Source organism: Arvicanthis niloticus, chromosome 6 (genome assembly GCF_011762505.2).
Source record: "Arvicanthis niloticus isolate mArvNil1 chromosome 6, mArvNil1.pat.X, whole genome shotgun sequence".
NCBI classification, from domain to species: Eukaryota; Metazoa; Chordata; class Mammalia; order Rodentia; family Muridae; genus Arvicanthis; species Arvicanthis niloticus.
In genome coordinates, this window is record NC_047663.1 from 35,051,755 (window position 1) to 35,065,809 (window position 14,055).

The window sequence follows — 14,055 nt, forward strand, 5'->3', positions numbered from 1 at the left end:
TCCAGAAATCCCATTACTTCTATGGAATGATAGTGCTTTGAGGTGCCAAATCATGGTGTTTGAAAGTCATCAGACTGGAAAGTAGTCCTGGGGACAGTGTTTAGCACCTAGGAGGCAGTCCTGTTTATGAGATCCACATGTATGTTTATAATATAGAAGAGATACATCTAGAACCGGCTAGAAGGTTGTTTGCTTGTGGTTTGTAGAGACAGGTTTTCATGTAGCCCATTCTGTCCAGGAACTGGCTAGCCATGGATGACCTTGAACTTTTACATCTTCATTCCTCCAATTATTGCATGCCAGGAGTAAGGAAAGCACCATCAAATCCAGCAGAACTTTTTTGAAAACATGCTAGCTAGTTTGATATTATGTAAAGATAAGGGAAATGATTACTGAAAATAAGGGTTTGTAACAGAATGTTATTTTGTGGGAAATTATAATGTTTACAATAGTAATAAACCACTATATACTGTACAAAATAACATAATTTGATCATTCTTATAGCATACAAGTCTCATTTACAAAAAAAAAAAAAAAAAAAAACAACCAGGCTGGGCATTCTGGCTTCTGCCATTTGTGCCAGCTATTTGGAAAACTGAGGTGGAGGGAAGATAAGTTTAAGGCCCACAGCCAGCCTGGGGAACTTGGTAAGAACCTGCCTCAAAAAAATAAAAATCTTATAAAGCTGCTACTGCTGTTATATCAGTATTAAGATGTACCCTACTTTAAATTGTTTACTAATTTTTATCATAGAATTTATATGCTTTTTTACTGTAAGCACTTGTATACTCTGCACATTGTATGATTTTATTAAACTACTGTTTATCATATGCTTCTAGCATTCGTGTTGTTTTGTTCATTTTGAGACAAGGTCTCACTGTCTAGCTGGGCTGGCTTGGAACTCCTTATTCACAGAGATCCACCTTCATCTGCCTGTGGAATGCTATAATCAAAGCTGTGTACCACCACAACACATCTTGAGGTTTAAAAAAAACAAACAAACAAAACCAACAAATATAAAAGACATGAGATGGTTCAGTGGGTAAAGGTGATTGCTTAACAAGCCTGGTGGACCTGAGTTTAATTCCTGGATCCCATATAAAGATGGATGGAGAGAATCAATTCCACAATGTTGCCCTCTGATGATGCTCACTATGACATGCTTCTCCACATACATCGTGTACATACAACCAGTAATACTAATACTAATAATAATAAATTGTTTCTCTTTTTTTTAATGAAAAGAACTGGGCAGAGTAGTAGATGCCTTTAATCTCAGCATGAGGGGAATCTCTGTGAGTTTGAGGTAAGCCATATATATATATCGCAAGTTTGAAGCCAACCAAGGCTACATAGTGAAACCCTGTCCAAAGAAGAGGAAAGTACATTGGCTTGGGATGTAACTCAGACCACGTACAAAGGTCTGGGTTTGATCCCTAGCATCTAATAAAAATCAGGAATGGTTTTGAATACCTCTAGGAAGTTGAGACAAGATCAGTCAGAAGCTTAAGGCTATCCTCTGCTACATAGCAATTTCAAGGCTGGTGTGGGTCAAATGAGAAGACCCTGTCCCAAGAAATAATAACAAACAACTATAAGTGGAGGACTCACCAAAAGACAGACAGAGAGGTGGGGGACAGGAGACTTGGATCATTGAGATAGCTCAGTGGGTAAAAGTGCTTCCATCAAGGCTGACAACTGTTAAGTTTTTATTTTTACCACTTTTATGCGCACACATGAGTGCATGTAAGTAAGTGCACTGCGTGCATGCCTAGTGCCCAGGAAGACCAGAGGAGGTTTCAAATTCCTTGACTGGCGGTACAGGTGATTGTGAGCTATCTCATGTGATACTAGAAATGGAACCTGGTCCTCTGTGAAAGCAGCAAGTTCCCTTACCTGCTGAGCCATCTCTCCAGCCCATGGCTGACAACCTGAGGATCCCAGATGGCTAGAGAGAACCCGCTCCCCAAACTAGTGCTTTGCCTTCTGTTCGTTAATCAGAGTATGCACACTTATACTACACCATGTGCACACGCATACACACAGTATGCACATTTACGTACCACACGCACTATAAATAAATAAATAAATGTAAAAATAAATAACCAATAGACATTGTAAGTGCTATGAAAAGCAATACTATCATCACTTCCCTATCATTTAGTAATCACTGGCCTGCTTGTTACAGTAAATGGCTCCTGGTTCCATCACCCAAGAATGAGTTTTACTAAAAATTTCTCACTAAAAATGGAGGAAGGCAGAAAAGAAATATAATGTTTAAACATGTATATTTAAAGGGACAGCAAGGTGAGTGGATAAAAAGCACTTGCCAAGCAAGCCTGATGATCTGAATTGAGTTTGATCGCTGGAATCCATGGTGGATGGACCAACTCCAGAAAAGTGTTCTTGTGATCACATGTGCATGGTGGCACTTACACACACATGCACACATAGCAGGAAGTAAAATAATATATATTTAAAGGTCCATTTATTTCTTAAGTTCTTCTTAGTAAGAGTTGTTGAGGTACTCACTTCAGCAGTTCACATTTGAAAGTTGGTACCCTACAGAGAAGATTGGCATGACCCCCATGCAAGGATGACATGAAAATTCATGAAGCGGTTCATATTTTAAAGAACAAAAAGAGTTGGTTGAGAAGAATGAATGGAAATCCAAGTATAATTTAGTATTTTAAAAACTGCATGCACAAGGTTCAATCCCCAGAATTATATACAATAAATATTAATATCATGACTTAAGTCTGTGTCTCTCTGCTGTGGGCCTTTAATTTACTTCTTGTATTGGTGTGTTTGCTTGTTTTGATTTGTGGTGCTAGAGGTGTAACCTAAGGCTTCTTAGCAAGAGTTCTACCACAGTGCTACACTCCCATCCTAAAGAACTCTTAATAAAGACTTATCACAGCACTATGCACAGTGTTTATGCTGCTTTATGGCTGCTATTTGACTTTCTAAGTAAGAATTCCATGAATGTAAGTGACCTAATTCTATGTCTAAAACCAAAAGTATTGTAAAAAAAAAAAAAAAAAAAAAAAGAAAGAAAGAAAGAAAGAAAGAAAGAAAGAAAGAAAAGTGTGGATGCTGTACATCTGTAATGCCAGCACTTGGGAGGTAACAGTAGACCAATCAGTAGGAAAAGGGTGCCATTCCACTTGAGCCTACAATGGAGTGGGGAGGAAGGAGAGAGAAAGAATCTATTACAAATCCAGTCAGGGGTAGAGCACTTGCCTAGCATTCACAAAGACTTGAGTTAGGTCCCCAGCAACACACATACAGACTATTCACATTTCCACTATGTTAAATTGTTAGATTATAATTTTCTACAATTTGTTTGTTTGCTTGTTTTTAAAGACAGGGTTTCTCTGTGTAGCCTTGGCTGTCCTGAAACTCACTCTGTTTGCCATGCTGAACTCAAACTCAGAGATCCACCTGACTCTGCCTCCCAAAAATTTTCTATAATTCTTTTGTTGTTGTTTACCTGTGTGTTTTGAGACAGATCTCTTTAAAAGCTCAGGTTGGCATTGAACTTGAGACATAGTCTAGGATGATCTTGACTGTCTAGTCATTCTGCCACCTCCCAAGTGCTGGGGTTGTAGCATGGGCCATTATACCCAGCTTATACTGGTGCTGAGAATAGAACCCAGAACTTCCTGCATACCAGGCAAGTAGCTCTCCACATCCACCCTACACTTCTTCTATTTCTTAAAGATTAGTGTGTGTGTGTGTGTGTGTGTGTGTGTGTGTGTGTGTGTGTGTTGCAGGCCATGGGTGCTGCAAGAAAAGGGCTCCTTTTCTCTGCAAGAGCAGTACTTAATCTGAATTATTGATCCATCTCCCCCACCCTTCTTCCCCTATTTTGGAGCTAGGACCTAACTCTGTAGTCAAGGCAGGTCTTGAACACAAGGCAATTCTCCTGCCTTGTCATCCTGAATGTTGGAATCACAGAAGTACAACAATATGTTTGGCTCTTCCTTCCTTCCTTCCTTCTTTCCTTCCTTCCTTCCTTCCTTCCTTCCTTCCTCCCTCCCTCCCTCCCTTCTTTCCTTTCTTCCTTGTTTTCTTTATGGAGACAGGGTCTTGGTATGTTATCAGGCTAGCAGAGCTACTGAGCTCAAGAATCCTTCCTTACTGGGTGGTAGTGGTGTCTGCTTTTAATCCCAGCATTTAAGAGGTAGAACAGGGCGGGCCGGGGGGGGGGGAGGGAGAAAGGAAGGAAGGAAGGGAGAGAGAGAGAGAGAGAGAGAGAGAGAGAGAGAGAGAGAGAGAGAGAGAGAGAGAGAGAGAGAGAGAGAGAGATTCTCCTGCCAGGAAAGGAAAGGAAAGGAAAGGAAAGGAAAGGAAAGGAAAGGAAAGGAAAGGAAAGGAAAGGAAAGGAAAACGGAAAGGAAAGGAAAGGAAAGGAAAGGAAAGGAAAGGAAAACGGAAAGGAAAGAGAAAAAAAGAAAAGAAAAGAAAAAAGTTCTCCTGCCTCAGTCTTCAGAAAAGGCGAGAGTATAAGCAACCACCCACGCTGAGCTGTTAGAAGAATCAGTTGGAACTGTTGTGGGTTTTGGTGTATTCTTTAAAATTGAAACTGCAACCAAACTAGCTTTCGACATCTCAATCTCTATAGTCTCGAATTGAGTAAATGTAGCGCTAAGACCTTGCAGGACACTAAAAAGCAAAGGTGTGGAAGGGTGTGGTGGGGGCAGGGACAGACTCTCGGAACTAAAGTGAGAGAAAAGCCGGGACTAACACACGGAGGAGGGATTTCACAATAGGACCGGGTGGGTTGGGATTAGCGAGGGACCGGAAGAACGCTGGAGGAAGCTCTTTCTCCGCAATGGCGGGGCCGGTCAGCTTGCGCGAACTTCTCATGGGGGCGTCGGCCTGGCTGGGCTCTGAGAGTCCCGGAGGCCCCTCCGCTGAAGGCGTGGGGAACGCGGCTGGCACGCCCGAGCCCCCGTGGAGGGAAGATGAGATCTGCGTGGTGGGAATCTTCGGCAAGACGGCTCTGCGCCTTAACTCCGAGAAGTTCTCTCTGGTGAACACTGTGTGCGATCGACAGGTTTTCCCACTCTTTCACCATCAGGACCCTGGGGATCCAGGGCCTGAAATCAAGACCAAAGCTGTCTCTGTCGGAGAGGCAGGAGGAGCTGGGGACCCGGGGGCTGCTGCCGGGGATTCACTTCGCGGAGGTATGGCTACGACGGAAGGTAACCGAGCTGAGCCAGGTCCCCAGGACTTTAGTCTTCTGCAGGCCTATTACAATCAGGAAAGCAAAGTTCTATATCTTATTCTCACTTCCATCTGTGACAATTCACAGCTTTTGCGTGCTTGTCGAGCTCTCCAGAGCGGCGAAGCTGGAGGGGGCCTCTCCTTACCGCATGCAGAAACACACGAGTTCTGGAAGCATCAAGAGAAGTTGCAATGTCTCAGTCTCCTTTACCTCTTCTCTGTCTGTCATATCTTGCTCCTGGTCCATCCGACTTGTTCCTTTGACATCACTTATGATCGAGTATTCAGAGCCTTGGATGGACTAAGACAGAAAGTACTACCCCTCCTCAAAACAGCCATTAAGGATTGTCCAGTTGGCAAGGACTGGAAGTTAAATTGTCGACCTTGCCCACCTAGACTCCTTTTCCTCTTTCAACTCAATGGAGCCCTTAAGGTGGAACCCCCTCGGAGCCAAGATACAGCTCATCCAGATAAACCGAAGAAGCACTCTCCTAAAAGAAGACTGCAGCATGCCCTGGAGGATCAGATCTATAGAATCTTCCGAAAAAGTCGAGTCTTGACTAATCAGAGTATCAACTGCCTCTTTACAGTACCTGCCAACCAAGCTTTTGTGTACATAGTGCCCGGAAGCCAGGAGGAGGACCCAATTGGCATGTTGCTGGATCAACTTAGGAGCCATTGTACCGTAAAAGACCCCGAATCTTTGTTGGTGCCCACACCCCTTTCTGGACCTAGGCGGTACCAAGCTATGAGACAGCACAGCCGGCAACAGCTTTCCTTCCATATTGATAGCAGCACCTCGAGTTCTTCAGGCCAGCTAGTGGATTTCACTCTTCGAGAATTCCTATGGCAGCACGTGGAGCTGGTCCTAAGCAAAAAAGGTTTTGATGACAGTGTGGGCAGGAACCCACAGCCGTCCCATTTTGAACTGCCCACTTACCAGAAGTGGATCTCCGCAGCTGCAAAGTTGTATGAAGTGGCTATTGATGGGAAGGAAGAGGACTTGGGCTCACCCACTGGGGAGCTAACATCTAAGATTTTAAGCAGTATTAAAGTCTTAGAAGGGTTTTTGGATATAGACACGAAATTTTCAGAAAACCGGTGCCAAAAAGCTTTACCCATGGCTCATAGTGCCTACCAGTCAAACTTGCCGCATAATTACACCATGACAGTCCATAAGAATCAGCTTGCTCAGGCTCTTCGGGTATACAGTCAACATGCTCGAGGCCCAGCCTTTCACAAATACGCCATGCAGTTACACGAAGACTGCTACAAATTTTGGAGCAATGGCCATCAGCTCTGTGAAGAGAGGAGCTTGACTGACCAACACTGTGTACACAAATTTCACTCCTTACCTAAATCAGGTAGCTACAAAGTTCCCAACATTTTGCAATGAAAACTTGAGCTGTGCTTTTAGTGTGTGTGCTTTGTGTGTGTGTGTGTGTGTGTGTGTGTGTGTGTGTGTGTGTGTGTGTGCGCGCGCGCGCGTGCGTGCGTGCGGAGGTCAGAGGGCAGTGTAGTGAGGTCAATAGTTTCCTACCTTTACAAGGGTTCCAAGGATCCAGCTCATGGAGTTAGCCTTGTGCTGCAAGCACTGTACCTGCTGAGCCATCTCACTGGCACCTGAGCTGGGTTTTTATTCTTGTATTAAGATGATTTGTTATGTATTTTTTTTTAGTTTAGTTTTTTTTTTAAGAGCTTTGCAGAAATTTTACAGTAAATACTTTTTTTTCTTTGTTTTCTGTTGTTGGTTTTTTTGAAACAAGGTCTCTGTTTAATCCTGGCTGGACCTGGAACTCACTATGTAGACCAAGCTGACCACAAAGTCACAGAACTCCTCCTGCCTCTGCTTTTGGAGTCCATGTGCCACTGTACCCAACTAGTAAATACTTTTTTATTTTTAAAATTTGTGTGTGTGTGTGTGTGTGTGCAAGCCCATACACATAATATGGTGTGTGTATGTATTTGTGTGTGTGGATATGTGACTGCATGACATGTATGTGGAAGTCAGGACAACTTGTGAATCAATTCCTCCTTTCGCCCATCGGTCCTGGGGATGGAACTCGGGTACCAGATGAGCCATCTTGCCAGCTCCAGCCCTAAATTTGATCTTCTACCTCTAAAATGAAAACATCACCCATGTCTAATTTTCTTTTTATTTAAACAGTGAACTCTAGTGAGTCGGTAGATGGAAAGTTTTAAGTGGCATGAAGTTTCAGAAAATGCATGCTCACCCTTTATCCTAAAGAGTTTTTGTTGAATTAATAGTAATACATTGAAAAGAAAAATCACCTATGAGTGACACAGAAGAAAAAAATCACTTAGAAATTTGACTATTTATTTATTTTTGGTGCAGGGTCTCACAGTAGACCAGGCTGGCCTTGAACTCTTAGAGATCCCTCTGCCTCCAGATTGCCGCATTTATACTGCAGATATGAATGAGACCCCAAGTCTCATCCTCAGTGCTGAAAAAAGAGGAAATCTTTATTCTTGTGAATTTAATCAAGATGTTTGTTGTTGGCTTGTTTGTGTGTATATGTATTTAATTGCCAGAGAACTATTTGAAGAATTTGGGGAGTTGATTGTTGTCAAACACAAAGTAAACTTGGCTCTGCACAGTTTTTGTGTGGTTAATAATGATGGTTACACCTTCCAGGAGAAAAACCAGAGGCAGATAGGAACCCTCCCGTGCTCTACCACAATAGCCGAGCCCGCTCCACTGGAGCCTGCAACTGTGGAAGGAAGCAGGCACCTCGAGATGACCCCTTCGACATCAAGGCTGCTAACTATGACTTTTACCAGGTAGACTCTGAAACTTTCCTTCTTCCTTAACCACTGAATATTATCCTTAGCAGAATACCTAGAAAAGCCCATGCAACTGCAATGATACAGAACAAGGGCAAGTTCTTTCCATGCACTTCTTGTTTTTTGGTATTTTAAACCATATTTTATACATATATACTAAGTATATAAACTACTGGAATGATGTAGTTAGGTTATTTTTAAAGATTTATTTTTACTTATTTATTTGGAAAGAGACCTCTTTTAACTAATTAACTAGTTAATTAATTTTTGTGGCAAGAACTGTGTATTCTTGGCTGTTCTGGAACTTGCTATGTTAACCACCCTATCTTCAAACTCTCAAGAGATCTGCCTGCCTGTCTTCTGAGAGCTGGGGTTAAAGGCATGCCTGGCTTGGGAAGAAGCTCTTATTATTTAGCTCACAAAGACCCCTTAGCACAACCTTATTTGTTACTAGAATACCTTATCAATGATATTTTTATTTAAATGTTTATGTGTGCGAATGTATATTGTGTGTGCATGCCTGTGGAGGCCAAAAGAGGGTGTTGGACCCACTGAAGCTGAAGTTGTCTTGAGTGTTTTGCATTCATGTGCTTATGTCGTCCACGTGTATATACCTGCATACCTGGTGTCCACTGTTAGGGTAAAGCGGTGAGGGGTAGGTGTAACTGGTCTTTGCTACTGTGTGGGGTCTTCTTTCTTCCACCCTTTTCTTCCTCCTGTTTAACCCCATAACACTAGATAAGAGAGAGGTTTTTTAAAAAAAAAAAAAAAAAAAAAAAAAAAAACGGATAGAGGAAAGGAAAGAGATACCTGAATAAAGTCAGGGGTTGGGAAAGGTGTGACATTATCATTAGACTTCTTCCTACTGATTAGGGGCATCGAGTTCTTTGGGGCAAGCTCAGTCTTCCCTCAGGATATCTAATTTCTTCTCGTTTCTTCTTGACACTCTTGGCCAACAACAACCCACCCCAACTCTTGGGGTCCTAGCATTTATATACCCTCTGAAAAGTCCCCAGAATTCCAAACATCACAGAATCTCAGAAACTACCTGCAGCTGGCAAAATCACACCCCTGCTGGAACACAGGGGTCAGCTGCTGTGGACAATCTGAAGCAGCCCCTGGGATTAAAAACAAAAACATATTCTTACAGTGTTTCTCTATTTTTCAAAGAAACCAAGGCTCTAAAACTCTCACTACATGTGGGAGACCTTTAACAGGCCCATGCACAGGTGTGCCACTGAGAATTATGCTGAGATTTATTGGGGGAGGGGAAAGTGAAAGGCCTTTTCAGAGTTGGAACATGAGGGAGAGATAGAGGCAGACAGACAGAGGAGACAGAGAGGGGGAATGGGATAGTGTGAGCTGGGGCGGCTGGGAGCCCTCATATGTGCTGCACTTAGCACACCTGGTGCACCTGCTGGAGGAGAGTGATGATGTAAGCTGCCTCTAGGTCCCTGAGGGTAGGCCGATGGGAATGCCCAATTGCTAACACCCACTAAAATTAGAAGGCAGCATGGGATCCCCTGAGACAGGAATTATGCTTGTGAGCCATCATGTGGGTGCTGGCAATAAAACCTGGGTCCTCTGCATCTCCACTGGTCTGGTTTTAAAGACAAGTCAAAAAGAGATAAATTTCTGATTATAAAACCACTCCTCCAAAACAATTTTTTAAATCTCTTTTTCTAAGTGGGTTAGTGCAGCAAATATGTTCAGTGCTCTTTCTAATTCTTATCACACTAATGGTCACTGGGATTAAAAACAGAGCCCTGCTTAGAAACACTCTCTGCCTAAAGGAATAATACATACTGGATTCTTTTGGAATATAGAAATAGCTTTTGCTACTTCGTTACCCAGAAAATTAAATTCATATATTCATGTGAACGGGGGGGGGGGGGGGGGGGGGGGCGGGAGACAAACCTTCATGTTCTTTTTGCTCATACATTGATTGCTGGTCCTGTTTGTTAGAGTGTAGTGTGTGTTTACTTGTTTAGAGATGACTAGCTCAGGACAATCTGGAACTTGCTCTGTGGCCCATGCTAGCTTTGAATATTGAGTTCTGCCTCACTCAGCCTGCCTCTCAAATACTGTGTTACAGGCACACGCTACCCACTCTCCACTCAGTAAAGTGTGTGGGGTTTTGTTTGTTTGTTTGCTTGCTTATTTAAATGAGCATACAAAGAAGAATGTATTATTTGAAATAAAAAGGTTCTACTTCTTATTTCTCTTTTTAGCTTCTGGAAGAAAAATGTTGTGGGAAATTGGATCATATCAATTTCCCTGTATTTGAGCCAAGTACTCCAGATCCTGCTCCTGCTAAAAATGAACCCTCTCCTGCCCCAGCAGACTCTGATGCTGAGAAACTGAAAGAGAAAGAACCTCAAACCCAAGGAGAAAGCACAAGCCTGAGTTTAGCTTTGAGCTTGGGCCAGTCAACAGATAGCCTAGGTACCTACCCAGCTGATCCACAAGCAGGAGGAGACAACCCAGAAGTTCATGGTCAAGGAGAAGTAAAATCTGAGAAGAGACCAAACTTGGTTGACCGGCAGGCATCCACGGTTGAATATCTCCCAGGCATGCTACATTCAAATTGCCCAAAAGGTCTCTTACCCAAATTCTCCAGCTGGTCTTTGGTTAAACTAGGCCCAGCCAAGTCTTACAACTTTCATACAGGTTTGGACCAACAGGGCTTTGTTCCAGGAACAAACTATCTTATGCCTTGGGACATTGTCATCAGGACTAGAGCTGAAGATGAAGGAGACTTAGACACGAACTCCTGGCCTGCTCCAAATAAAGCTATTCCTGGGAAGAGAAGTGCAGTGGTGATGGGCAGAGGAAGACGGAGGGACGACATAGCTCGAGCTTTTGTCGGCTTTGAGTATGAAGACTCTCGAGGTCGGAGGTTCATGTGCTCAGGGCCTGACAAAGTAATGAAAGTGATGGGAAGTGGACCCAAGGAGTCAGCTTTAAAAGCCCTCAACAGTGACATGCCCCTGTACATCCTGTCCTCGTCACAGGGCAGAGGGCTGAAGCCGCATTATGCTCAACTTATGAGGCTTTTTGTTGTGGTTCCTGATGCTCCTTTGCAGATAATACTGATGCCTCAGGTAGGCAGTGCAATCTTCCCTTAAATGACAGAAGAAGGAAAAAAACAATGGTTGGTTGGTTTGGGGGTGGTTGGTGGGTTGGTGGTCTTTATGGGACAAAGCATGTAAGCCCATGTTGACTTGGAACTGAATGTGTAGTTTGATATCTCTACCTCCCAAGTGCTGGGATTGTGTGTGTGTATCCCTCTTCTTTATCAACTGAGCTGTATCCCAGGCCCATTATAATTATTTTAACTTTTGTTTGTTTGAGACAGTCTTGTGTGGTCCAGACTAGCCTTGAACTCTGATCCTTCTGTCTCTACCTCCTTGTCACTGGGATGGCAGTGATACACACCTACGTCTAGTTCAGGCAGTGCTAGAGATTGAATCCAGGTTTCATGTCTGCTTGATAAGCACTGCACCAACTGAACTCCTCCTCCCGCCCTTTGTTTTTATCACTTTTATTTATGTACTTACTTGGTTTTTTGTTTTTGAGACTAGCTCTCTCTGCTGTCCTGGCTGTCCTGGAACCTGAGACACAGACCAGGTTGACCTAGGACTCCGAGTTCTGACAGTTCACGTGTTGTATCACAGAATCTCCTTCCAGCCCTATCTGCTTACACACCTTATTTCCATTTACTTGTCTATTTATTTGCTGTTTGTGTGCTCACTGGCATGCTAAGCCAGCCCTCCACCCACTAAGCTACATCCCCAATACCTAATTTCTTTTTAAATCCAAGAGTTTTTTATTAATGGTTACAGCTGTTAGTAAGAATTTAACCCTAGTTTACCTGATGATTTAGACTTTAGACTTGCAGTGAAAAAACCAAACAAGCTCAGCTTGGTGATGCAGGCCTTTAATCCCAGAACTCCAGGGGCAGGTGGGTCTCAGAATTTGAGGGCAGCCTAGTCTATAGATTGAGTTCCAGGACAGCCAGGGATCTGGGGAGAAAGATCCTGTATTAAAACAAAAACAAAACCTGGTCAACAGGAATTGGGAAAGAGAGCTGAGGGAACCAGACATCCAACGAGGCGAGGTGAGCTAAAGTGAAGTGAGGACCCAGGGAATCACCACAGCTTCCACATTCCTGTTCACTGTAGTTGCTTGATCTTCAGTGTTCTTAAAACCCATTGTCTGTTTAGAGATTTATCTGTCAGGTGTTTCTTATTGAGAAATCTAAAAAGTAATTTTGTAACCCATGTTTTTCAGGTTCAGCCAGGCCCACCACCATGTCCAGTATTTTACCCAGAAAAACAAGAAATCACTCTCCCACCTGACGGCCTTTGGGTCTTGAGGTTTCCGTACGCCTACGTAACTGAGAGAGGACCTTGTTTCCCTCCTAAGGAGAATGTGCAGCTCGTGAGCTACAAGGTGCTCCGAGGAGTGCTCAAGGCAGTTACACAGTGACTCTTCTAGCCCCTCTGCCAGACTGAAGCTGCTGTTTGTCTCCTTGTTTTTGATGGTCATGAAGTTTTTTTAAATGTGTATACTGTGTTTTCCTGAAACCCAATGTGTTTTGGTTACAAGTATTCAGTATTTGGACAATAATTGTTCCATTATTTCACTATATTGATATTTATTGTAAAATCAATAAAAGTTTGTTCTAGAAAAAAGGATTCAAAATGTATGCTTGGTATCTGTTTTGTCTTGTTTTTATTTCATTGTCGTAATAAGGCATATTTTTATCATAATTTAGTGTCCTATTCTTCTGGTAAGTAAAATAATGGGGGCTGGAAACCTGGCTCTTAAGAAAGCACTTGTGGCTCTTTCAGAGGACCCCTTTAGATGTCTAGGATGCACAAGGATCATAGCTGCCTGTAACTCCAGTCCTAAGGTTTCTCTGTGTAACCTTGGCTATCCTGGGACTCAATTTGTAGAACAGGCTGGTCTAGAGATCAGAAATCCACCTGTCTCAGGCTCCCCAAGTGCTGGGATTAAAGGCTTGCACCACCATTGCCCAGGAAGTTGATATTTTTCAAATTGTTTTCAAAGCAAAGTTAGTATATCTCAATGCCTAGAAAACCTGTACTTTCTTGTTTAAGGCAAGCCTATACTAACTAAATAACAAAACCTACTTCAATTTAGAAGAGGGCTGAATGTTGTAGAATTTGCCTGTAATCCCATCATTCAAAAGTCAGAGATAGCAAGATTAGATGTTCAAGGCCACTCTAGACTATTTGAGCTAATTGGAAGACAGCTAGAACTCTGAGACTAACAAAACAGAATAAAAGAACAAGGTGATCTAGATTATCTACCAAGAGGACTGAATTGCAAGAATCTGATGTAGCCCTGGCTGTCCTGTAACTAGCTCTGTAGACCAGGCTGGCCTCAAACTCAGAGATCCACTTGCCTTTGCCTCCCAAGTGCTGGGATTAAAAGTGTGGATCACCATAACCGTCGATATACTTATTTTTAATGGGGGGGGGTAATTTATGTGTATGAATGTTTTACCTGCATGTATGTATGTATGTGCACCATGCACATGCCTGGTGACCAATGAGGTCAGAAGAGGGCATCAGATTCCATGGGACTGGAGTTACAGGCAGAAGGGGTCCTCTGAAAGAGCAGCAAGTGCTTTTTTAAGAGCCAACTTTTCAATCCCTAATATTTTGTTTACTATTTGAGACACTGTCTCTCTCTATAGCCCTTGCAATTCTGAACTTTGCTATGTAAACCAGGCTGGCCTGGAACTACTGCCTCTGGTTCCAGAGTTCTGTAATTAAATGTGTGCACCACTTTACCTGGGTCTTATTTATTTTTTATATGGATGAATGTTTTGCCTACGTTTACGTGTGTGTACCATATGCATGCTTGGTGCCCACTGAGGTCAGAAGATGTTACATCCTCTGGAACTGGAGTTACGGACAGTTGTGAACCCATCACGTGGGTACTGAGAACTGAACTCAGATCTGTCTTGCCAGGCAGTACTTAGGA

General features: G+C 42.9%; 1 protein-coding gene and 1 non-coding gene across 2 annotated transcripts; both read left to right on the top strand.

Annotated features, from left to right (window-relative positions):
- Positions 1–2,524: 2,524 nt before the first annotated feature.
- LOC117712105 (U6 spliceosomal RNA) lies at positions 2,525–2,631 on the top strand. The gene has a single exon (XR_004607183.1). It is a non-coding gene; the product is annotated as a U6 spliceosomal RNA (small nuclear RNA).
- A 2,160-nt stretch (positions 2,632–4,791) lies between these two features.
- On the top strand, positions 4,792–12,748 carry Smg8 (SMG8 nonsense mediated mRNA decay factor). The gene is made up of 4 exons (XM_034506325.2): positions 4,792–6,596; positions 7,889–8,034; positions 10,269–11,141; positions 12,331–12,748. The coding sequence occupies exons 1-4, from the start codon at positions 4,838–4,840 to the stop codon at positions 12,526–12,528; spliced, it is 2,976 nt and encodes a 991-aa protein (XP_034362216.1). The 5' UTR covers positions 4,792–4,837; the 3' UTR covers positions 12,529–12,748.
- Positions 12,749–14,055: the final 1,307 nt, after the last annotated feature.

Bases quoted from the DNA above. Each gene is read 5' to 3' on its own strand.
- Smg8 (XM_034506325.2), top strand. From the start codon at position 4,838: ATGGCGGGGCCGGTCAGCTTGCGCGAACTTCTCATGGGGGCGTCGGCC. The intron at 8,035-10,268 runs GTAGACTCTGAA...TTCTCTTTTTAG, and splicing joins CTAACTATGACTTTTACCAG to CTTCTGGAAGAAAAATGTTG. The intron at 11,142-12,330 runs GTAGGCAGTGCA...CATGTTTTTCAG, and splicing joins AGATAATACTGATGCCTCAG to GTTCAGCCAGGCCCACCACC.